Here is a 23,791-nt window from a genome sequence, read left to right as displayed (position 1 = left end):
TGAGCTGAACAGTGGGGGTCTGCACCGCCCAATTTTTGTAACTTTCCAAAACTGGCAAACCAACAGCCACGTCCGCTGTTCACAGGGACTGGCCAGGTGCATGTAGGTGAGAAATGGGCAGAGCTCTGCATTCCTACTCTCCCTTTTCACTGCCGAATCACACCGCTCATGTCTATGCTACAACTGATGGAGAGGTGGTGTGCTCTTGGAAAAGAATTGGAGGAGAGGTATCAGAATGTAATAAATCTGAACCAAGAGAGAAACACTCTCCCTACATCTCTATCTGCTCAGCTGGCATTTAACACAAATAAGGAAATATGAATGCCTATGTTACACATCTAACATGAGCTCATGGGACTGCATACAGCATCTTTTTCAGGTGTGCTATTTATCATCATTTTTATTGGGGGGAGGGGGAAGGAAAGGGGTCAGTAAGTAGACAAATGATGTGGCGTGAAGTGAACACGTGAAAAAAAATGTCATGATAACATACAAAATTACTGAAGGAAACTGACTTGTTATTCATACGCCATCAGGTGAGACCAGACATGTCATGTTAAATGTTTTTCTAGCCTTTTTATTAGTGCCTTACTACCCACTATTTACACCGTCGCTATGACAACTAGCATCTTGCCCCACCCAAAAGGACAGTCAGTCTAAAACACTAAGGACAACTTGTCCTGATGTGAGGTGATGTAGGCCTATGACACATCATCTGACACTGTTCTAAAGAAACACATTTAGACCTTAACCCAGTGGGCCAAGACTCAGCGTGATCCTAACAAGTCCTAGAAGTTATGTGCTTCTCTTTTCATAACTCTCTCTGGAAAATAAATTAAATGAGGGGGAAAAATGACTCATGTAGGTGATATTCCACACTCTTAACACATCATAAAATAGTTGTTGTGCCTGAGTGTTTGTGACATTATGACCTAAATGGCTGATAAACTGTGTTTCATCATAATGTCCCAATCAAAAACATATGACTCCTATTTAGACCAGAATAATTACAGAAATGAAAGAACTTCACACTAGTTGGCATATAATGTGTAATTGCTTTGTGCACTATGTTTTGGGCCTAGGCCTTATTTATTTGGCTAGTGTTTGTAGCGAGGTGGTACAATGTAAAAATCAAGTGTAAGTAAGGGCACTTCATGATCCACTTTCTGATTAACTTTCTCTATAAACATGAAACCTGATTAAATCCTAGTGACTATGGCTGCTTATTAGACAACTCTTTGATATAATCTGGTGAAATGAATTGCTCATCGGATTCAGTCTGCTTGGTCATATGAAATGTGGAAGTTTTTATTTACTGTTGCTAATTTCTAAAGCTTTGCATTTGCTGTCTGTCATGTACTGAGACCACAGCTGTGCATCATAACATGCTGTATCACTGTCCTCCTAATGATATGATCCCTCCATGTTGTTGGAAGGATTTTGCAAGCAGTTTAGCTTTTTAACCCTCGTAAAAGTTAAAGTGACTACTGTGTGGTGGACTTCCAGTGAGTCCCAGAGCAGAGGACAATAAGAGCCTGTGGAGACTGAAGGCAGCTGTTGTGCCCTGATAGTATACTGCCTCCCCCAGCATCAGTAGAAAAGCAGATTTCAACAGCAACATTAGGCCACAGTACTTGCAACACCAGCACTAGTATAAAAAAACCCCACGACATGTATGTACTTACGTAGTTGTCTCCAGTTTTTATAAGATGCCCTGCGACTATGACAAAAACTGTGTTCAAGTGAAATGATGTTGGGGTAATTTAGATCAATTTAGCCACAGCAACATGTTAACAGGGGGAGGATTTTCAAACGAGTCAATAAAACTGCGACGCAGGGGGTGCTTTGGGGAGCATTAACCTATGCATGTACAGTATATAGGTTGTCTCAACAGCTGAGCACTCAAGCAGGTTGCGTTTGGCTCTGCTCCACGAGCCTTCAATTATAACAGGTTTACAACTGCTTCTCTGTTTCTAAAGCACATAATTGCTTGTTTGCGATTAAAATCAAATACTAATGGGCTTCTCGCGCACTCTGATGCATGCCTAGTAAATCATGGCTAATAACAGTGTGATTCCTCTGGTTTTCTTTTATGTACAAATGCGAAGCAAGGGAAAACAAGCGAAACCATCAAAGACTCGCGTCCAATTGGTTAGTTATTTCTAACGGCCTGACGTGTGTATAAAAAAGCCTGGGCCGCGCGCAGCCAAAATAAAAACAAGATTTGCAAGATTTGCGAGAAAACGCAGACGATTCTTTTATGTTAAGCCCTATCGTGTAATTTTACGCAACTATAGACGTATTCAGATTGCCACACAGGGAGCCACAGGCATGCAACCTGCTACCCCCTGCACAGTAACATCATACAGCCGCTAAATTACATCTTCCAAAGCATAATTCGCAATTTGCACAATTGGCATGGCAGCTCGGAAATGCAACTGGAAGATGTGAGACTAAACCGTTTGATCAAACATGAGCAATAAAAAGTGTGTCTGTTGTCTGAGTCTGTTAGGCTGCATTATGGTTCGGAGAGACCCATCATCAACAGTAAGAAGAAAAAGTTTTTACAGCTGCTCACCTTTAGGAATCGGCGGAGGAGCTTGAGGTGTATCAGTAGAGAAGACAGAATATGCAAACTTCATCCAGCAGGAAAACACAAAACAAAACTTGAGGTACTCCATTGCTGTTATTAGTGCGTGTTCCCCGACAAGAGCGCTCCCAGACCCACAGCAGTAGTCAGGATCAACACTGGAGGGTCGTTATGTAGGCGCTCTCGCGATAATAAAATAATAAAGATTTTTTAAAAAAAATCTTCCGGTGAATATCACGTTTTCTTGACCAGCGTTCCTTGAAACAACACTCTGCTCCGATGAGTGGTATAAGTACTTGCAATTCAGGGAAATTAGAGAGCAACAGGCGTGGTTCCTTAATTGCGACTGTAGCCACTTGGGCTCTCGGTGAAGTTATAGCCCATGAAGAGGAAACAGTGGAGGAGGAAAAATAATGGTATTCACCCCTGACACAGGGACGTCCTGCGCGAAAGTGTGACTAAGCACAGCTGTTTTTGACCCCCCCCCCAATGACTGTTTGATATCCCCCCGGTCCCCTCCCCCTGAGCACCCAGCCCCCGTCTGACCAACATTGCACGTACCCTTCTACAATACACCCTGCTCAGAGGAGACGTTTCCAGGACTCCATGATGTAAGTCATGGAGAAAAACTACAAAATCACCTCTTAAAGCTGTAATGTTCAACATATGAAGTTTTATTCCATATTTACTCATTTTTCCTTTGTTCAGATACATATCTGTAGTCCCTGTGTGCCTGTTTTGTATAGGGCAATCTAGAATGAATATGCTTCTATATTAGCAGTGGAAGTATCCATGTTCTTTCCTTAAGTTAAAGTACAAATAGCACAATGTGAAATGTGATTATTTACAGTTATTAACAGAAAATATACTTTACTCATTATGCAAACTGTTCCCTGTAACAGTGCTATAATATGCTATTATTATTTGTTAATTTGTTTAAGTAGTTACGGGACATACACTCAGCCACAATATTAAAACCACCTGCCTAATATTGTGTAGATCCCACTTATGCTGCCAGACAGCTCTGACCTCGTTCGGAGCATAGACACATGACCTCTGGGGGATGTCCTGTAGTGTCTGGCACCGGGACATTGGAAGTGGATCCTTTGGGTCCTGTGGGTTGCAGGACAAGACCTCCATGAACTGGACTTGTTCCAACTCATCTCACAGATGCTTGATCGTATTGGGATCTGGGGAGTTTGGAGGCCGGGTCAATGCCCTCTAGCTCTTTGTTGTGTTCCTGGAGCCATATTTGAGCAGTTTTTGTGGTGTGGCAGGCCTTAAATTTATCCTTTGAGACAGGAAGTTGAAAAACAACTTTATGATTCATGCCAAGTATTAAAGCTGTGGCCATTGCTAGCATATGAAGATTAATGGTTCAGGACATTTGGAATTTTAGCCAAATGAAATATTTCTTATTAAACAGAGCAGGCAAATACCCACCCAACCTTTCTTAATTTAATGAATTATATATGTAGATGATTAATCCGTAATCAGATTTTCTGTCGATTGATTAACCAACTACTTACTTAAGCTCTACTGTCCACCATTGTTCTATACAGTACAGTAAATAACCGCATGACCTCATCTATCCAATGCTAGTACATGATATGTAAAAGTCAAACTGCAGATGTTAGAGCTGCCCCAGGCCATACACATGAGGGAGAAATGAGGAGGAAAACAGAAACCAGACACTGTATCCAGCTTCCATTTACCGTCGGATTCTATCTGTGTCTCCCGGTGCCTCAGCCGACCTTGAAACCAATGCTTTGTCTCATTTGCGTCTCTCACTCCTTATTAGGAGTAACAGACTTGCCCCCCAGCTTAGACAGTTCCTACTGGCAACCACTTCGCATGGCAGTTGCGATAACTACCAGCGCCCAGATTGTTTTACTTCATGACATCACTGGGTTCATGGTTTTGAATGCAGGCGGAGTAGAAGCATAACTTTTTTATGAGATAAATTACTTCGTTCTAGTGGGGCCCTGATAAACCTCAAAAATGTAGAGCCATGCCAAAAGCCTCAACAAAGACTACTTCACTTGGACTTCAGCCAATCTTTTTACTGTAATTCAGTGTGCAACTGACACTAAAGTGAGCACCGGCCAGACACATTTATGGAAATCAGTGTGTTGTGAGAAAATTACCACCTTAAATCTTGCTGTCTAAGTATCTCTCAAATATAAACACATTCAACCAACAAAGGAAATCCTCCCCAGTGTGAAATTCGGACACAAATCAAGATGAAACAAGATGAACAAAGGTGTTAATCTTATTATTTGCGATCAAAATGAGCTTTAAAGAATCCATTATTTAACAGCTCAGTGGCAGATATCTAATAGGGACTTCTGTCCCGTGGGTTAGCGAGGGAAGTCTCTGCATCTGGAAAATGAAAGTGTTTGTGGTACAGAACCTCATGCAGCATCTTGGCAGCATGCGATAGGGAATATGCTATGTCTTGCTTCAGTTCACTGGCTCAAGTCTGAACACCCACTGAATGCTTAGAAAAGCTAGTGAAATGTCCTCTGGATTCGATTACACCCTGACAAAATGTCCAGGAGTTATATGAGTAGTTTAATATCCCATAAGAGTTCTATGCTGGCAGTGGTGATATACTGTTGAGTCTATAATAATCATTGGGCCTTCCAGTTGGATCTCAGTATCTTTCTAAGTCAGGATTTATAGAAAATTGGCACCTTTTAAATGAATGCAGGGGTGGCAGTGGCACAAATGACAAGTTTGAACTTAACATACATGTGGTGTGGGTGAAAATTACATTTAATTACACATAAAATTGTCAGATATAGCATACAGATGCTGGGAGACTGCTGCGTTAAGTGGAGTGAGGACAATGTAGAAAGCCAAGGGCTCATCAGGACTACCAGGCACACCTGCATATAATTATCCCCACTCTATATCTGCTGGCGTATCAGTGGATGCTAGCAGACTTCAGACTGCAGCACACACATGGACATGCAGCTAAACACAGCTGTTTTACCAGCCTGAAAAGAGGGCACTGACTGTTGGGAACCTTCATACAGCACAGGTGGCATGTTCTAAAGCCTGCTTTTTAATTTTGGCCTATTTCAGTGCCAAATAAAACGCACAAGCCTCCAGCCTCCACCGTCCTCGCATTAGTAAAAGACTAAACAGACACTGTGGAGACAGTGGGTTTACAGGCGCTGTTTAAATTTAATCAAGCTGAAAGAAGAAACAGATGATTCATTTGGGAGAGTCTAACGGAGATGAGCTATATTGAACATAAAGCTAAAAATTCCTATGAGGAAAAGACTGAGTGAAAAAAAGGGAGCCATGGGAAAGTAGAACTGAAATTGTTCTTCCATCCTTCCACTGATTTTTATGACTGCCATTGATATTTTTGTCTATATAATCTAAAAAACTATATGTTGTTCCTTTCATTTATGTCAATGCATTGCTTTAGGCAATATCTAAGCCAAAATCACAGAACTGTCAGTGGTTGGGACACACCTTGGACTTCTTTCTACTCTATTTTTGACGTAACCCTTTTTTGGTGGTACAGCCGGATGGTTTTGCAATTGCACTGAGTCACATATCCTGGCCACGTGTTCCCCTAAACCTTGCTCGAGAACCCACAATTGCACCATGATTGTAAAAAGAATGGGTTTTATTTTTATCCCAAAGGCTTTGATCACTCAACAGAAAGTTTAATTACTAGTACAGATCAATGGAAAGGGCAGCGCTCCTTTTCCCTCACTCTGCTCATCCTTCAAAGAACTCATCACTACATCATCTCTGCCCCACTTGTGTCTACGTTGGTTCCACTTACGAGGCCACAGGGTATCCATTGGCTCAGGGTGTGGTCTAGGGGTTGCCCGATAGGGTGCATGTGAAGGGATTTCATCAACACTGCATTTAATCTAAGACCAAAGAACTTTAACAAGCACAGCAAGTAAATTTTTAATGTCACCCCAGTGTCTGGCCGCAAAATGGGAGAGGGGTTAGACATAGATTAATTCACTTTGATCACAGGCGGTCTTTCATCTATTGTTTCACCCTGAGCCTACTGTAAAGTCTTGAGCAGCATATTACTCTGCATTAAACTCTGAATGAATACACAGTTGAAGATGTTTGCAATTTTCAAACCTGTGCAATTTTCAGTCCTGTAAATTTGCATTTTCTACTGAATAAACCATGGTTTTTTGGGCAGTGTTCCCTGAAAATTACACATAATGAGCTCTTTTTCCCAGCCTTTCATTTGAATGTCATCATTAGGCGGCCATGTTAAAACCACAAGGCTCCAAAAACAAACCAGAAGTAGGTTGGGGAGAAGAGGGTTCAACCTTGCATTAATCCTGTCCTTCCAGTGCCACCTCATTGCCTTAAAAAGATGTTTATTTCACTACTAATTTGATTTGCCAGATACAGTTGGGAGGAAACATAATTATTGTGTGGATTCCATTTACTGACAACAATTTTTACATTCCAGAAAGGGTGACATCTTCATAATTCCCAGAAGTGACAGGGAGGGGGTTACGGTCTGGTGGATAGATATACAAAACACAAGACGCCACATATTGTTAGTGCCAAACACTTTAAAAGTTAGGTTTTGGTCACATTTTTGGTTTAATATCGTAAAAAGTGTCTCATGCAACTCTGTGTTGGCTTTTTCAATATTTAACCAAAACTATGATCATTTCCTAACCATAACCAAGTGGTATGAGTTGCTGAACAGGATCACTTATTGCATGGAAAACAAATAAAATTTTTGGGCACTTTGCAGATGATGTTTTGTTTAAATGTTTTCTCAGTATAGTATTAATACAAAAAGGCACACTAAGTGGTAAATAAGTACGTGTACACAGCATCACTTTTAGGAGACAATGCAGGTTAGGTCAGAAATTTCTCCAGCCTTTGATTTGTTTCTAGCCAGTGTACAAGTAAATAATCAACCCGCATTTTATATTACATCTGCTGTTTTCCCCCCAATTGTGTGTAAGTTTGGTTTTCCTGGAGCTGCGTTTACACAGATGCTGCTTCAGCCATTTGTTTATCACAGTGGGTTTAAAGCACAGATACCAGAAATTCCTGTTACTGTATGCTCTCAAGAGCCAACTCAGTCACCCCAACACTGAAAAAACTGCTCTCATTTTTTAATTCTCAGTGTGTTGAGCTCCAAAAACAGTCAGACAAATGTATTTTCTTTTCCATGTTGGTCAGAAACCGACTTACAACATAGTTTCCACTAAGACTATAGTTTCACTGATTTGTTATCACAACCCTGATGGTCCCAATCAGTCTACACAATGACATTTAAAGTTCATGTGAAGGTCTTTCAGCAATGTCCAAAATGTGTGCAGTGCATTTAACCCAGCAGTTCAATGAAACCAACAATAGAAGAACGTCAGTCCACATTCAGAGAATTTACACTCACTGAATGTGTCAGATGTAAACACACAATACAAAACATGGCTTGTTTGTTACTCCAACTCACATGTCTACTTTAATCTCAAAGGCAAAGTGTGTTCAAGTTGTTTGTATTGTCACTTTGAGTCTTCTGTCCTCTAGACTTCAAATTCACTTGTGTAATAAACTGTCATTTTTAAAGACCTATAGCATGAAATTATCACACAGTTTACCAGCTGTAAATGTTTAAAATGAATCTAATTATAAGGGAAGTCTATGAAATGGGGTGTTGCACAAAACAGAATCCCATATATTGTAACTTGAAGAAACATCTGTGTTTTTCTCAGTCTGGGACATCTGAAGCCAGCAAATCATTGCTGCAATGACATCAGTGACACCACTTGTGTGTGGTCTGAGTGTTTAATTCATTCCAAAGGATTACTGTTGTGGTGATCCAGAAATGTATGCGCTCATACGGCATACCCCTAGAGGGGGTGATTTCTAAGGAAGTCTCAGTAGTCCACTTTCCAAGGAATTTGTGGGAATTACTGGGAAATAATCTCTGCAAACCACAGCTGTTCCTGCACAGACTTTTAGTTGGGGCAAGTTTTCAATGAAATTAATTAGAATGTCACAAGTAATTGAGTTGTCACCTACTTTATGGTACCAACCAAGGATCAAAAATTACAGCAGCAATTAATGTCAGTGGCCTATAAGTGGTGGTCAGGCTATACAGTAAATAAGAGAAAAGGTAGTGTAAAGCTGGTCGAATATCAGCATGTGTGTTCATGTAGTTGTAGTTGTTGTATGTAGTGGAGTTACTGTAGACTTTTTCCACCAAAGCTGTGCACACAAATTAAGTCAAAAATGTTTAAAACAGATTTCACTTAAATTTGGTGAAGTGTTAGGCCATGGACCAACCTCATGGTGGCACTAGAGGAAAAGTCAGGTGATCACTGGAGTCAGTAGGATTTGTACAGTCTGTCTGGAACAAAGTGGTAAAGGGACTATTTGACTGACTTGCACTGCCATAAGTACAGTCATGCTGCTAGGCAATGTTCTCATGATCACGAGAAAATAAAAACAAAAATAAATCAAACCCATGGCCCTACATGTACACGCGTCCAGTAGTACTGTGGTATTTATTCCAGAATATTATGCCAGACAATCTGTAAAAACCATCACTATCACACATAAAATGTAGTATTTGCCTGGACTCATGGAAATTCATAGAAGGGTTAGTACAAGGATAGAACAAGTAATTTATTTTTAATGAGAGTTTAAATGTAAGAAACCTGTGGCATCAAATATTTTCTATTACAACAGTGTGCACTCAACACAACAATTTCCATAAGTGCTTTTTTTTAATCTTCTGTCAATCAAATGTCATCATCAAAATATTCTATCACTCCAGAGGTTTAACAGTTTGCAAATAAGTACTGTATGACCTCTTCAAAACAGTACGAGAAACAGCAAGGATTTAAGCTGACCTTCTATTCCAGCCTTCTGTCTTTACTCAGCCTTAAAGCAGCTCTTTTCATCAATGAGTGATTAAAAAAATTAATTTAAAAAAAGCTTAAAAGGGAGAGTTCTTTAGGTGACACCCAAGGTTAACAACTTCAGGTTAGTGGCTTATTTGAAAAGGGAGAAAATTAATTGTTCTCATTTCCCTTTTCATGTTATCATTCAAGGGCATCTATTTTTGACGCAATCGGTCCAATCAATTACTCTGCACGGAAGATTTTTGTAACAAAAAAAGTGACATTCACATTTAACCTGAGCACTTTAAGAGGATTGCTAAAAAAAGATGAAGGTGGTAATTACAGTAGCTACTGAATTCCACTAATTAACAAGCAAGGCTCAGTGGTTTTACATTACCCTTTACAAGGTCTGACCATTGTAACACACAAAGTTAGAGACTTTATTGAAAAGACTAGAGTCCAGATTGCTCCTAAATTGGTCATTTTTTTTGACAATCAGTGTTTTTACAGCATAATGGATCTTCTTATGTAAGAAACAGAACTCAAAAGAACTGCACTTGTCACACTGTTGTGGTTTATTGAAGTGTTTCCATTGACTGCACAATTTAAGCTTAGCTCACAGAGTTAGTTTGCATTCATTGCATGACTAAATGATTAGTTCACAGTATTAGTGCAAAAGTAGAAGAATAAGTATTTTAATTGTTTTCTGTAATATACAACTGACCAGGAATTGCTAAATTCCCTTTGTATCACATTCTGACTTTAATTTTTGGCTTTTAAACACGATCAAAAAGCCTTCAGAGGACATAGTACCAGCATCTTATACTATTACTGCATTCTACCAAACAAGACATGCCAAATGATAAGGCTAATCCTAATGGCAAATTAACAAAAATTGAGTAATTTCTCAACAACTTAAGCCATGAAAACAGAACAGACTGCAAAAAATCATCCATCTTAAGTACTTAATCATTTCGGTAGTCTTAAAATCTAGTTTTAAAAATGCTGCTCTTAAAGATAAATCCACTTATGGTAATTTTACAAACAAGTGTTAATACATTGAAGGCAGATAAAAACACTGTTGTCTACACTGGAAACTTTAGCTCCTCCATCTGGCAGTTTATGATACTGTATATAAAAATAATAGCCTTTAAGCTTTTAAGACTTTTTACTTGTTAAAATTACTTAAGATGGGTGTTTTTGTTAGTTTTCCAGAGTCTCAGGTGGCACATGTGAAGAAAAACACTTATCATGATGCTACAAAAGAACTCTTAATGGCTTTAATGTTGGTGTAGCACACAGATAATGTCTTTGCTACAGTGCTTTACTTAATGCCCTCTCTAATCAGACTGATTGCCATACTCATTAAACCAGTTTTACAATATCAAATATCAATAGCCATTTGATGGAAGGTTTTATATAACGTTTGCATTTTTGACATATTTAGAGCTGTCACATGTAATGTAACAGTAAAAAAAAAAAAAGTAAAAAAAAAATAAAAATTCAAGTTGATACACCAGGAAATATATGCAAAATATGGCATATGACATGGATATTTAGATACTTTCATGTACAAAACCTAGTCCAAAATACCACTATTACATCTTATTATAGTCAATGATCAGGAGTGTAATTCCTGGAGCCAGCAGTAGCCAATACTATATTACAGTAGCATGCTTTTCAACCTGAGTTTGTCCAAAAGTAGACAATGTCATCAGACACTAATATCTGAATAAAAACCTATGGCATTAGCAAGTACTGGGTTTGTTCATTTGGGCTGTGCTGGGTTAATCTTAAATGGAAAGCTAGCTCCCTCTTGTGGACAAGACTGGGAAAGTACATCAAGCTGAGACCTGTCCAATCCCAAATAAACCACCTCTTCAGAGATGACAATGCATAATTGTTATGGTATCGAAAATATTACTTTGTATCCTATGATAGTTTATGTTTCTGCACACAAGTATACTCGTAGCACACAGACACACACGCAAAGCAGTGCGCACACACACATTGCTCTCTGTAGACAAATTGTGAAACAGACAAAATATAAATCAATAAATAAGGGCATTAAATATCTGAACTACAAACTACTACATTCCTGAGTCCCTCAGGTCTCACACAATATAGCTACAAAGTAAACGTAGTGTTCTCTATAAAGAAACATCTTGACTATTAATATGACCAAACTACACAAAGCTTGACCCTCTTTGCATTCAAACTATAATGACACCAATCGTTCTGTCACAAACTGTATAACAGCTTTAATAATAGTGTTTCCCTTTCTTTTATTTATATATGGATGTTATCATTCTATTCAAGTTTCTTTTCAGTAGTAACAAAAGACACTGCACTCACAGCTCAGTAACATGTTTTTACAACCAACCTGAGCAGCTAATACTAAAACAAACCTTCTATTTCATTGATCATGCAAAATTATAACATTGAGGTACCTTTTGGTACTTTCTTTAAACTATCCATGTGAAGGTTGTTCTGTGTTAGGGCTTTTGAGACTGATCATCATGGCTTTGTGGCCTTGTTCTTCCAGGAATGTTGGATGCTTTCATGGAAATCCTGTTTGGCTCCTAGTTAGTGGTCTCAAAGAACATGAAATCCTGTATAGAGGAAAAAAGAGGAAACAGTGTAAAGTGAAATCAGAAACATTAAATTGGCATTAATGTAATGCTTAACTGCAGTTCAATTCTATCTCAGCCAAGATATAGAATGTATTAGTGATAAGTCACTGTTACTTAGAGTTTAGCATTTTTAGCAAATGTGACTGGTGCGACGACAGAAAGTAGTTCTGGCTGTTTTACATTTGTGGTGATTGGGGTGGTTTCAGGTCACATTTCCCACAAAATGTAGGCTAAGTAGTGCATTAAGTGGTAGGTACATGAAATTTCCGACTACCGGCGAAGAGAAACACATTCCCCATAAAAGCTGGGTCATCCAAGGTTACTGCATCTGTAATAGCCACAATTCTGGCAGCAGTTAATTTGCTATGTGAGAATCCTAAAAAAAGAAATGTAAATGAATGCAACTTGCACTTACAATGAGAAAACATGCACCAATCATTACAGCCTTCATTCTCACGTCCAGATCCATGGGGAACTGGATACCAAAATTGTCTGAATCTGTGAATGCTTCCCGCAGAAGTCCCGTCCACTGCTTACTGATTTTCCCAATCTTGCTGACTTCATCCATTGTCAAAATCTGAGGAAAAAGTTACAGGGAAGACAAACTGCAGACATATGTTGCACTAGGACAAAGATCAGTCCCTAAACTTGTTTGGTTTTATTGGAAGGAGATCATGATACAATTCATAATCCCATCCAATTGCAGCTTTATGCCCGCTGCCACAGTAACTTGAGTTTATGTATTGTCAGTAATGACTTCAAAGCAGCTAAGGAGGATGGTAATATCATGCTTCAGTTACTCCTCCTCTGGGTCTGGTAAAAGGTCTGTATCATTGACCCAAATCCCCTTCACAGCTCAGTCTAATAAAACCAGCTGAGCCATGGAACAATGGCCACACTGTACCACACAAGAGCATGCCCTGTGTGATGGCTTCATCCAAGCTACAGCGCACTCTGATTGGAAACATATTTCCTGCTTCAGAGCACGAGGAGGATCCCTTACAAAAAACGAAAAAAGCCCAGAGAATGTTACCCAGTCGTGTTATGATTTCACAAATTTAATGGGTGTCTGTGTTTAGATAAACCCACCTCAAAGTCAACATCTGGAAGGCAGCTCCATCCACAGAAGGGCCCATGGATCTTCAGTACAGGGTCACAGTGTTCATTTGTGACGATGAATTTAGGCGAGAACGGGTGCCACTGTTGTATAACGTAACCCACTGTGTTACCGGGGGGAGCCTGCACCTCCAGCTGAGTGAGGGATTGTGGGAGAACAGGGTGTGATTTGTAGTTACATCCTCAGTAGAAACTGGTTTCAAAAATACATGTAAAACTAGAAAGTGTGAGATGTAAACACTATGGTGAACCAGAACCACCTCAAACGCTGTAATTTCACAGACACAAAGAGAGCGTGTTTAAAAGTGGGTCCACTCACCTCTTGCAAACAGCAAGGGAAGAAGCAAGACATGCACTTAAGTGGTCTGGTGATGGTAATGACCTCTTGTCCAAAATTGTCGAGGACGTGGATGGTGAAGGAGCGCATGGGACCACAACACTGTCGACTCAGGCAGTCGTTCTCCTCAACAGCGTAGAACACGTTCTGACCCATGGAGTTACGGACCTCATACTTGTTGTTGCTTTCAAAACCAACGAGGGCTGTACAGGGATGAATAATACATATGAAGATATTATTGCTAAATACACAGAACAAACCCAGCAGCAGAAATATTTCCTGTCAGCGTGTTTACATACTGTACCTTCAACAAGCTCAACTTTCTGTTTGACAAGCAGCTGATCCACCTAGAAAACCAGATGCACATGATTTTACAATTTCATCTGAATTTTTTTTCCTATTAAAGGCAGCAGTTCAGTGATGGGAGGAAGTGTTGAGAAAAATGGCACAAAACATGCTCATATTTTGTATCTGGCTTGTAAAACCACATTTGGTATTTTCCTACATGCCTTTGTTACAATTATCATACTCAGAAAGAGGACTTTGGTGCTCAGGAATTTTCATAAATACTAGGTTACTTGTGTGAGGGGACTTTTGCACTTTTAGCCAGTACTGCCGATTGACAGTTTTGGACACACAAATTTCCAGCCAGTTGCTTTTGTGACTTTTGTGACTGTGACTTTTGCTGTTGTGACATTGCAGGAATAGGTTTTCTACCCCCCCCCCCCCCCCCCGTGCTGTGCATGGGTCTTTGACTGTTTGTAAATGGGAAACCAATCCATTAAAGTGTCCCAGTAATCCACTGCAGTGTGACAGTGAGCCAGCATGCACAATAGCAGGACTATGAAGCTGAGGCAGCTAAATTAGAATTCAGCCATAATTAATTTTGTTATTTACATCTATACATCTCCTTATGTGATATGTCAGAATGTCTCAAATGAAAAATGCCTGTCTTTTGTAGCATCAGTGTAGGGAGTGAGATATATTAGTTTGATGAAATGTATTAGTTAAGAAAAGTTAAGTCAGCAATAACTGATCATCATATCCATCAAAAAATGGCTATGAGGACAAGAAAGCTAACACATCACATACTTTCATACTCAAACAGGTCATTGAGCCCTTGTTCCATGTGTGAAAGCATCTGCATTTGTTATGATTGCACTCATTTATTCAGGGATTTCTTTTAATTTGTCACCCATCTGTAGCATCCTGAACATATGGACGTGAAACATTCAGGGAGAGGAAGAAGACCTGTCATTTGTTCATTTCCTCTGTCCCTTGACTAACAAATTAAGTGTTAAGTCACTGGACTCTATGACATTTACATTTCATTAAACATGTAAAAGTAGAATTATTTAGTTACTTACTTGAGTCAGGTATTCTAACCCGGGTGGACAGCCTGGTATTCCCGGGCTGGGCACAGCATACATATTCATGTTGTCAGACTGGAAGGAGACCTGTTGATGAATGGAATGCGTAAAACAGAGATATAGCGCCATCTTGTGTTTATTTAGGTGACAGTCATAAACAAATGGGAGATCTACCGCGGCAGATGGACAGCGGTTAATGTGTTTTTCTGTCTGTGTAGTATTGTCTAGTTAACTGATCATTCTGGACTACCATTGTCCCCTCCTCTATGCTGTGTGTGCCTTTTATTAATATGCATACATGGCGAAGCAGCACGTCCACAGCCTGGGGGAGCTGCTGCAGACCTACATGGTGGGCGACACAGATATTCTCGGTTGTATCTGGATGTGACGGGGCTCTGACGGGAAGACACCCACCATGAGAAATCCTCTTACTCTGTGTGTGTTTACACATAAACAAGAGGCCTAAAGCCCACACAAGCGTCACCGCCCGTCTATAAGAATCTAGGTCAATTCACTGCGGATCTCTGTGACTTATTATGTTAATTTAATGTGTGATGTTTGCTGCCGATGAATGATTCGTCAGTTGGTAAAGAGAGCGCACACCGAGGGTTGATCTGCCTAGTTTTTCAGCTGAAGGAGACAGCGAGTTGTTAAAAGCGACGCGCTACCGCTAAAACACTCAAGTATGGCATTATATACATTTTATATTAACCACGAAACACATAATTGTTATATCGAGATCAGAAATACTCACCGTTATTTCACCTGCTACTTCAAGTAATAGCAGGCCACTCCGGAACCAAGCCGACGGAATAAACCTCTAATCTGATTGGTCGACGTCATCATACTTCCCATCTTAATGCGCCAGTGACAAAGTAGGATTGTAGAATAGAGCTCAACAGAACCAAATAGAAAATACTAGAACAGGATACAATAGAAAAGATCAGAAAATCAATAAGTGTCAATTTGTATAATTAAACAGGCTGCAATATCGAGGGAATACATGTTTGTTTATTTGGCAGCAATCATGGACTTTTTCTTTTATTGATGTTTCTCATTAATAAGCATACCTTAGTAGCATAAGATGAGGTAAGATGTTTTACTGGGAGTGCTGTGATGATAATAGAATAACAGGTTTTTATTTTTCATCCTCTAGATGTCACCATTAATACAAACAAACATAACTGACTGCAAAAGTGCCACACTACTACCTCACATTGCGTGCACAGCACAACATTGTTTTTTTACAAAGACACTGTTGTGGCTATTATCCTAATTTCCGCAGCAGATCCTCTGTCTTCTATCATTTAACTACAGCTTCCTCTTTCAGCTGTACTGATACATTTATTAAGCCACAAATATGACATTAAGTCTGCAGTAGCTAATTTCTGCTACCACAAAATATACAAATATATATTTTTAAAGCTGTGATTAAGCTGTGAGAGAAGATGCTGTTGTGGATTTTATATTAAGAGCATAAAGGAGACAGTGTTGCACCAAATTGATATGCTGATAAACATTGACCAGATTTGATGACTTTATTCTCGTTCTTGTGGCTTGCAGTGACAATTCAGAGGCATGTTGGGTTTTGTCAGATTTTTGGATTTAGATTTTAGGATGAAATGCATTGTATTGCTTAGTTTGTTTAATATCTCCCATAAAAACAGGTTAACATTCAATGTATTGCAAGCTTGCATATGAGCATATGTCAGGTAATGGCCATATGGTATTTGAAGCCAGTATGATGTAAAACAGTGATCATCACCTGGCCTGAAATCACTGCTGAGTTCACCACTGTGTGAAACCATCAGCTACAGTGTAATTAGCAAGTACTGAATGTGTTTAAGTGTATGGTGTACTGTCCTGAATGTAGGTCATGAGCTAGTTAACATTAAATACATCACAATCTACTGATAAACCTGTTCATCTTACAGTGGTCAGATTATTAGGACGCAACACATAATAGCACGTAAAAAAATAAATAAATAAATAAAAAATAGAACCACATTTCTAAATATCTAAGTGTGGAATATGTGTAGATACAATGTATAGAGACAGAATGAATGCTGTGCTCTAAAAATAGCATTGCTTTTCTGTTGAGGTTGTATTTATACTATCAGATGTTAAGCAGTGATTGTGTTACATCTGCTGTTTTGTAGCAAATTGCATGTTATGAGAGACGCCATAGTTTTGCTGTCCCAACAATGTAGTGGTAGAGTAATTCTTAACAGCTGTAACCACAAAGCCGTACTCCACGTCACTCAGCTGCACACACAAACAATAGAGACACAAAGGTAAAAAGTTCTCTGGGTATGTTTTTGAATAGATCAAGGTCCTGCTCATCAGGACATTTAAAAACAACACCGCTGGATTCTTTTTGTCATAACTGAGGTAAAGGGAGGTGCAGAGTGGGATTTCCCTTGGAAAAAGATGGGGAGGTCAATGTAGAAAATGTTTTAACTTAAGAAATGAAAAATAATTTCCTTTACTCTTTTTGGTGCTCATTTGATTATATGGCAGGAGGAAATCAGAGATCTCTCTTCTGGCAGACATATTGGAGGTCTTGGCATGAGTGTAAAAGTAATTTATTGTGGTTCAGTCTGCAAATTGATTGTTATAAATATTTTTGTCTCTGGTCAGCTGGGTTGCTTTTTCATATATGTATTGATGACAACCATAGACAAAGAAAAATATCACATCCATGTTAATTAAGAAGCAACCACTGGTAGATAGATTACAAATAAAAGAGCTGAGACTTGATGGACCTGAGACTGAAACGTAATTTATGCAAGACAACTGAAAGATAAATGTCCCATGGAACGGATGACCTTTGACTGTTTTGTGCACAGTAAGGATCGCAATAAGCCTTAAGTAAAAATCCAAGCAGATTAGGTTTTAAGATTTTGATGGTATCTATTTCTTCTTATTTGTGTTGTTTCAAATATAAGTAGTAGTCAGCAGTCATGCTGTTTCAAGTTTTAAAACAGAAACGTAATTGAATTTGAAAAGGAAAAATCTTTACACACAGCTGATGTGCCCTTGAACTTTTATGTGCAGGTTATTATAATCTGTATCCACTTGAGAGCAGTGTTGAGCTAATGATGCTCGGCCTCATGGCCATTACTAAGACTAATGCAGAATTTGCCTTTTCATTGTATAACAAAATAGTCACAAATAGACTCACACACATATACACACAGTATACACACACAAACACACTTGCTACTCTGTTACAAATGACATGACGTTGTTGGGCAGAATATCCTTATTTGCGAATACAAATTACCTGATTTCCTCAAGCGCTACTGATTTCTCCAAGAAACACTAATGAGAACAAATGATGACTCGCGTGCAGATCTGCTGACACTTCAAGCACAGACAACTAAAAACATGTTTTAATTGATTCATGTTACAGCAATTGCTTGTAGTGACCTGAAATAGCCTAGAAAACACTGCATACACAATCCGTTGGGTATTTTCTGCTTAGATTTTTACAATAGGTATACATTTTCACATTTCTTGGCATGTATTTAAATAAGCTTTAAACGCACTAGGTGATGCGAAATAAATTGAACTGCTGGTAGCATCAAGGGCCCATTTTATTATCCTGACTGCCCAACGAGAACACTGAAACTTATGTTCTTCATCAGTGAGATCAAAACAAAGTAGTGCAATGACTTTGAAATGGTGGCGCTCTCCGCTCCCATCTGAATAAACAGAGCGGACAGTCAGGGGTCTTTGAAAGCCAGTCAGATTGTCTTTCTGACTCCAAGAGCCCAGTTACTCCCACCAGGGGTTTGAATGTGTGTGTGTTTGTGTGTGTGCACCAATTGTACAGTCTCTGCTCTCTACATTCCTACCTGTTTTACAATTTTTCTGTGTGTTTGTGTTTTTTTTTTTTTTTCTTTTTTGCGTGAAGGTGGTGCTCTTTACCCGCATGGGTAATCTTTCGTGCACTCCTAACGAGGTTGTCATATTCGCCGCATAATGAGGAGCCTAAAGATGAATGTAAAAATGCCTCCATTACACCGCTTTCATCCTCTTGTTCATTAGGTTAGCATAAGGTTACAATACATTACCCCAGTCCCAATGTTCCACACACAAAATTGCATGTGTCACTGAGGGCTTGTGTGTTAGTTTGCCATGATAATCCTCATTCATGTACACCCAAACACACACACATGCACATAGTAGTACCTGCCTGAACTTAACCCTTAACTGAACCTCAACACAACAATGATTCTCAGCCTGTATTTCACTCTTCCTAGTAATTTTTCAAGAATAGGTCTTATAAATATCCACATCACAAGGGCATTTCACTTCAATGTGTCTGTAATTCACACCCGTACAAACAAAAAATCTATTGTGTGTTTTCATCATCTGTGGAAGTCCAAATTTGCCACATTCACTGCTTTTGTTATTCCGTCTCTGTCTCTTCACCTCTGCCCATCCCTCACCTCCCTCCCTCTTTTTTATTTCTCCCATTTCTGCACCCCTGTCAAGTGCTTTGTTTGCTGTGACTTTCCATGCGGTTATCTGCACGGAGACAGTATGCCTCACCCTGGCACAGGACCTCAGTTTCCACGGCAACTTTATAATTGTTTTGGATGCGTTCCAAACGCCACTGGATACCGAGGCATTATTGATGTCAAAAGAAACATGTATGAAATGAGGAGATGTGGAGGCGTCCATATGGTTCTGTACACAGCCTCATGCAAAGCCATTTAACCGTTTTTCAATGGGAGTTTTGTGATACCACTGAATAGATCCCACATGTGTCGCATGATATTTCATAATTTTGATCTTTCTGTATCACAAAGGGATAATAGCACGCAATACAAGCCACTGAACTGTGCAATATTTCCCCTATTAATGTCATTAAGTCATTGTCACAGTATGCACTGTTGGGTTGAATATGGCGACCTTACTGAATACAAAATGTCCATCATAATGCTTTTTTTTTTTTTTTTTTTTGTAATCTGAATAGTGAAAACGAGAATGAAGTCCAACTCACACGAGGGAAACATAGAAGTCGGCTGCACCATAAGTACATTGGTACCAGACTCACTTCACTTCAAGTAGTCTTTGTTTTGACAGGAGAGGTGGTATGAGTTATCCCAGCGCTTGTCACCCTAACCATATTGTGACCCCCCACCCCACTCCCCACCAACTCTCTCATGAACACACACACACATGCACAGCCTCGCAGCACCTCTGAGCCATGAGCTGTGGCCACATTAACCACTACGCCGCAACACTCATTAAAATAACATATAGTGTCAACAGCAGTGTGGCCCCAAATGGGTAAAACTCAAAATGCTTAACTCACAAGACAAGTCTGTGGATTTGAATCCCCCTCTGAGCGGCAGGTTTGCTTTATACTGTTGCTTATTAAATGTATTAAACTCTTTCTGTGCTGTTATATCAAAGAATATGTGATAGAAAAAAAGAAAACTGAACTGAAATAAAGTCCTGACTGATCTTTTTTCTCTGATCTCAAGCCTCCCCTCCCTCTGCTTAATTTATGACCTGTGAGGAGCAACCCAGGGAGTGAGAAGTGAGTGAGACTGGTGTGAAAGCCCTGAATAGAGCAGGGGCAACAGGCCCTCCAAATAACACAAAAGAGGCACCACAGCTGTTTGGAGGCAAAACAAGCCTTCAGGAGGCACTGTCTTCTGCACTGAGCTCCCAGACTGGCACTCATGCTGACTTTGTAAGCCTAGTTGTTATATGAATACTGTAACACAATCATCACTTTAGATTTGTGGGTAGAAAACCTTCCAAGATGAAGTCCATGTGAAATTTAAAGTTTAAAAGAAAACAAGTAATATTACCAGAATAAGTCTGGCTATTTTGCTTGAATGAAATCCATCATTTTTGTCACTGATATTTATTACATGCCCTTGAATGGCCACTGAGAAGAGGATGTTCATACTGTGGCATTTGCCTTTGAATCATTTGATCTTTATATGATGCTAGCAACTGAACAAGAAGAGAGAAAGAGGGGAGGATGTAAATGAGGTGGAAAATGGATCAAACCTGCTCTATTCCACGGTGAGATCCAAGAGGAAGGAAAGAAAAACAGCACAACAGCCGATCACCTTTACAGAGGGTTGGATCATTCGCAGTGTCGTTCCCCCCAACCCACCCGCTGGGCCGCAGGAAAGTGTCACCAGCCTTCGTGAGCTCGCTGTCAACCGCCGGTTACTGACTGTCAAATGCAGCTAAAAATGATTTCAGAATCTGGGGTTAGAAGTTCAGCGTACTGTTTTCCTCCCCCAGACTGAGGGAAAAACGCTGTCACCATTGCCAGGCCTGTAATAATTTATTCCCCCCTGTACAAAACTCTGCTGGCTCCCCGTTCCTATGTCTGCTTCTTAGTTTTCCACTCACGCCCATTAACTAGCCACATGCAGGACACGTGTGAACTTCCAGAATGATGGCAACATTTCGTATAACTTAATCGCAGCGTATTGCGTACTCATCCTCACGACTGTGTTAGAAAAGGCACTGCTTACTGTTGAGGATCTTTGTATGCATATTAGTTGAAGCATACAATCTCTTTTCAGTCTTTAGAATAATAATGAAGTAAATAAAATACTTGGTAAGGTGAGATAATGTTTAGAAACTTTTTGGACACTACAATCCTCAGACTTCTTTAAAACCCAGGTACAAAATGGATGAAAAAAGAGCTTAGTCTGGTCTCTTTCTCCTTCCCTCTCTGTCTTTCCCATCCATCCATCCATAGAGAGAGTATCTGGAGCCATCTGCAGACCACGATCCATCCCCAAACACTGGGGATCACAAAGGTGTTATTTTTCAAAGCTGCCCCCTGTCCGCCTCCTGCCGTGTATGTGCAGCTTCGGTTCAAGGGAAGGTGGGAAACTTCTGAGGCCCTGTTCCACTTGTACCCCCCCTCCCTGTCGCCTGCCTCCTCGGGGGCAGCCCTTTGAGGGTGTCATAACTGCAGCCTGTATAACATGGGTTACTGCTGACGGTGGTTGGTCACAGTTGATGAAGCCTTTAAAGAAGCCTCCCCTCTCATGGTTTCTGTTAAAATTCTGAAGAGCAGGAGCAAAGGCCTGGCTCCCAGACAATTACAGACGTAGTAATGGGGAGGACTCTGGGGCAGAGCAGGCCTGCATTTTAACTTGTGATGGGTAGAGGGTGCTCCAAGTCCATGTTTGAGGAGAATGTTGTTCAGTGCATTGCAACCCTACACTACACCCCCACGCAACCCCACCACCCCACCCCACCCCCTCCAAAAAATGAAATCACCCTCTCCATTTTAGTTTGGTGCCTTCATGCTTGCAAGTTGCCTACACAAAATGTGTCCTCCATGTTTTGTGCTCCGCGCCGGTCTCCATTTCACAAAACTATGGGGGGAAAAAAATCCATGAAGACTATGAAATATGCTGTAAATGGACAAAGCTGCAGAACATGCAGCTGTTGTGGTGCCATCCTGTTGTCTTGGGGGGTTTGGGGGATCAGGGGGATGGGAGGGTGTATGCAAGGTAAAATGGGACAGAGAGCCATGACAGTGTGGTGGTAATAGCGTGAGAGGGTTCGCAGCACCTGGTACTCACCTCTTTCTCCAGAGAGTCCCTGTGGACATGGTGCCCTGCTGGCACACCGTAAAACTTGATTGTGGAAAACACCATCATGCTGAGACTGATAAAAGGAAAAATAGGAGATGTTTTTATTTTCAAATTTCAGCAGAGGAGGACAGAAATTGTGGTGCAAATAACATTTTTATGTTTATTTACAAGACCCTTGCAGATTTATGACAAATGTTTGTCAGAATGCAAAAACCTTATTTGATTTTTTTGGTGTGTGTGTGTGTGTGTGTCTGTGTGTGTGTGAAAGTCATCCATTAGGTTACATTGGTAAATGACACATTAAATATTTATGTAATGGGCAAGTATCGATATTTAGCAGAAAAAAAATAATTTGCACTTATTATATTATTATTATGCATTATTCTCTATATTCTACTGGCTGTCAAAAATTTGAGTCTAAATTATTGTCTAGATAAATCAATATTGATTTTATTTTGAAAGAAACTTGTGACATGTCAACGATCACAGAGGCTTAGAGAGATTCTAATTAATAACACAACACTGATACTGAGGTTTGCCTTTGCATATGCAGTGTAATTTAAAAATAATTGTTTAAGATTAAGAGTTGATTATTTTCAACTTATTGTTTAGGAAAAGGTTACATCTATTACATTTTGTTTATTTCTGTTTTTAAGGTGACACATTTTACTACAATTGATTTATTGAATTTAAAAAAAACATTCTTTGGATTTAGGATGCATTATCAGTTTTAAATTTAAAATTTTTAGAATTGTATTTCTCATATCTGTGCTGAATTTTTTTTTGTTTTTTGATAGAGATAAATGTGTTGGGGAGAGCTCCCCACCATTGAATATTAAATGAGAAAAAACTCCACGTGTATAGCAAGTGTGCTGTTTCTCCCTGGGTTGTAGGGAGTGTGTGTTGAACCTGGCCCAGGCCAGACAGATACAGCAAGGCGGCCACCTTGCCCTGTGTGAGTCAGTGTCAGTGCAAAGTGCAAAGGTCCGTGTGGTTCAGGACTTCTCCTCGGGCCGTGCTACATGAACAGCAGCATGTGGACAGCACGTTCGGAGTGGACCTGAGGAGGCTCAGTGCCGCACAATGCTCCTCTGTTCTTTGTGTTGTACTTCTAGCTCACTCTCCCTCTGTCTCTCTCTTTCTGTCCTGCAAACACACACTCATGCACACACACTGAAGAGTTCTCTCCACACAGTTGGAAAGACAGGGGTCACTGACTGGATGCTCCCAGCTGAGTACTTCAGTGCAGCCCTTCTCTGAAATACACACACACATAAGCAC

The 23,791-nt window shown here is 39.9% G+C and overlaps 2 protein-coding genes across 3 annotated transcripts in view; both read right to left on the bottom strand.

The window, feature by feature from the left end:
- Window positions 1-3,059, bottom strand: part of plod2 (procollagen-lysine, 2-oxoglutarate 5-dioxygenase 2) — a 30,725-nt gene extending 27,666 nt beyond the window's left edge. For both annotated transcript variants that reach the window (XM_018673767.2, XM_018673768.2), the window contains exon 1: window positions 2,579-3,059. In XM_018673767.2, the coding sequence (XP_018529283.1) occupies window positions 2,579-2,681 (103 nt within the window). In that variant the 5' untranslated portion in view covers window positions 2,682-3,059. The remainder of the gene's footprint in view (window positions 1-2,578) is intronic.
- Window positions 3,060-10,008: 6,949 nt separating this feature from the next.
- si:ch73-206p6.1 (phospholipid scramblase 1) lies at window positions 10,009-15,761 on the bottom strand. The gene is made up of 7 exons (XM_018673769.2): window positions 15,667-15,761; window positions 14,910-14,999; window positions 13,847-13,889; window positions 13,525-13,745; window positions 13,179-13,340; window positions 12,505-12,666; window positions 10,009-12,068 (listed from the first exon to the last, which is right to left on the bottom strand). Exons 2-7 carry the CDS (start codon window positions 14,976-14,978, stop codon window positions 12,039-12,041), a joined length of 687 nt encoding a protein of 228 aa, XP_018529285.1. The 5' UTR covers window positions 14,979-14,999; window positions 15,667-15,761; the 3' UTR covers window positions 10,009-12,038.
- Window positions 15,762-23,791: the final 8,030 nt, after the last annotated feature.

This window comes from Lates calcarifer, linkage group LG24, assembly GCF_001640805.2.
Source record: "Lates calcarifer isolate ASB-BC8 linkage group LG24, TLL_Latcal_v3, whole genome shotgun sequence".
NCBI lineage: Eukaryota > Metazoa > Chordata > Actinopteri > Centropomidae > Lates > Lates calcarifer.
Note: the sequence above shows the minus strand (reverse complement) of the source record. Positions and strands in the feature narration are given on the sequence as shown.

Coding starts and splice junctions, on each gene's coding strand:
- si:ch73-206p6.1 (XM_018673769.2), bottom strand. CDS start 14,978: ATGAATATGTATGCTGTGCCCAGCCCGGGAATACCAGGCTGTCCACCC. Junction 13,341..13,524: donor TCCCTTGCTGTTTGCAAGAG/GTGAGTGGACCC, acceptor TCCCTCACTCAG/CTGGAGGTGCAGGCTCCCCC. Junction 12,667..13,178: donor TTCCAGATGTTGACTTTGAG/GTGGGTTTATCT, acceptor CTTTTTCCTCAG/ATTTTGACAATGGATGAAGT.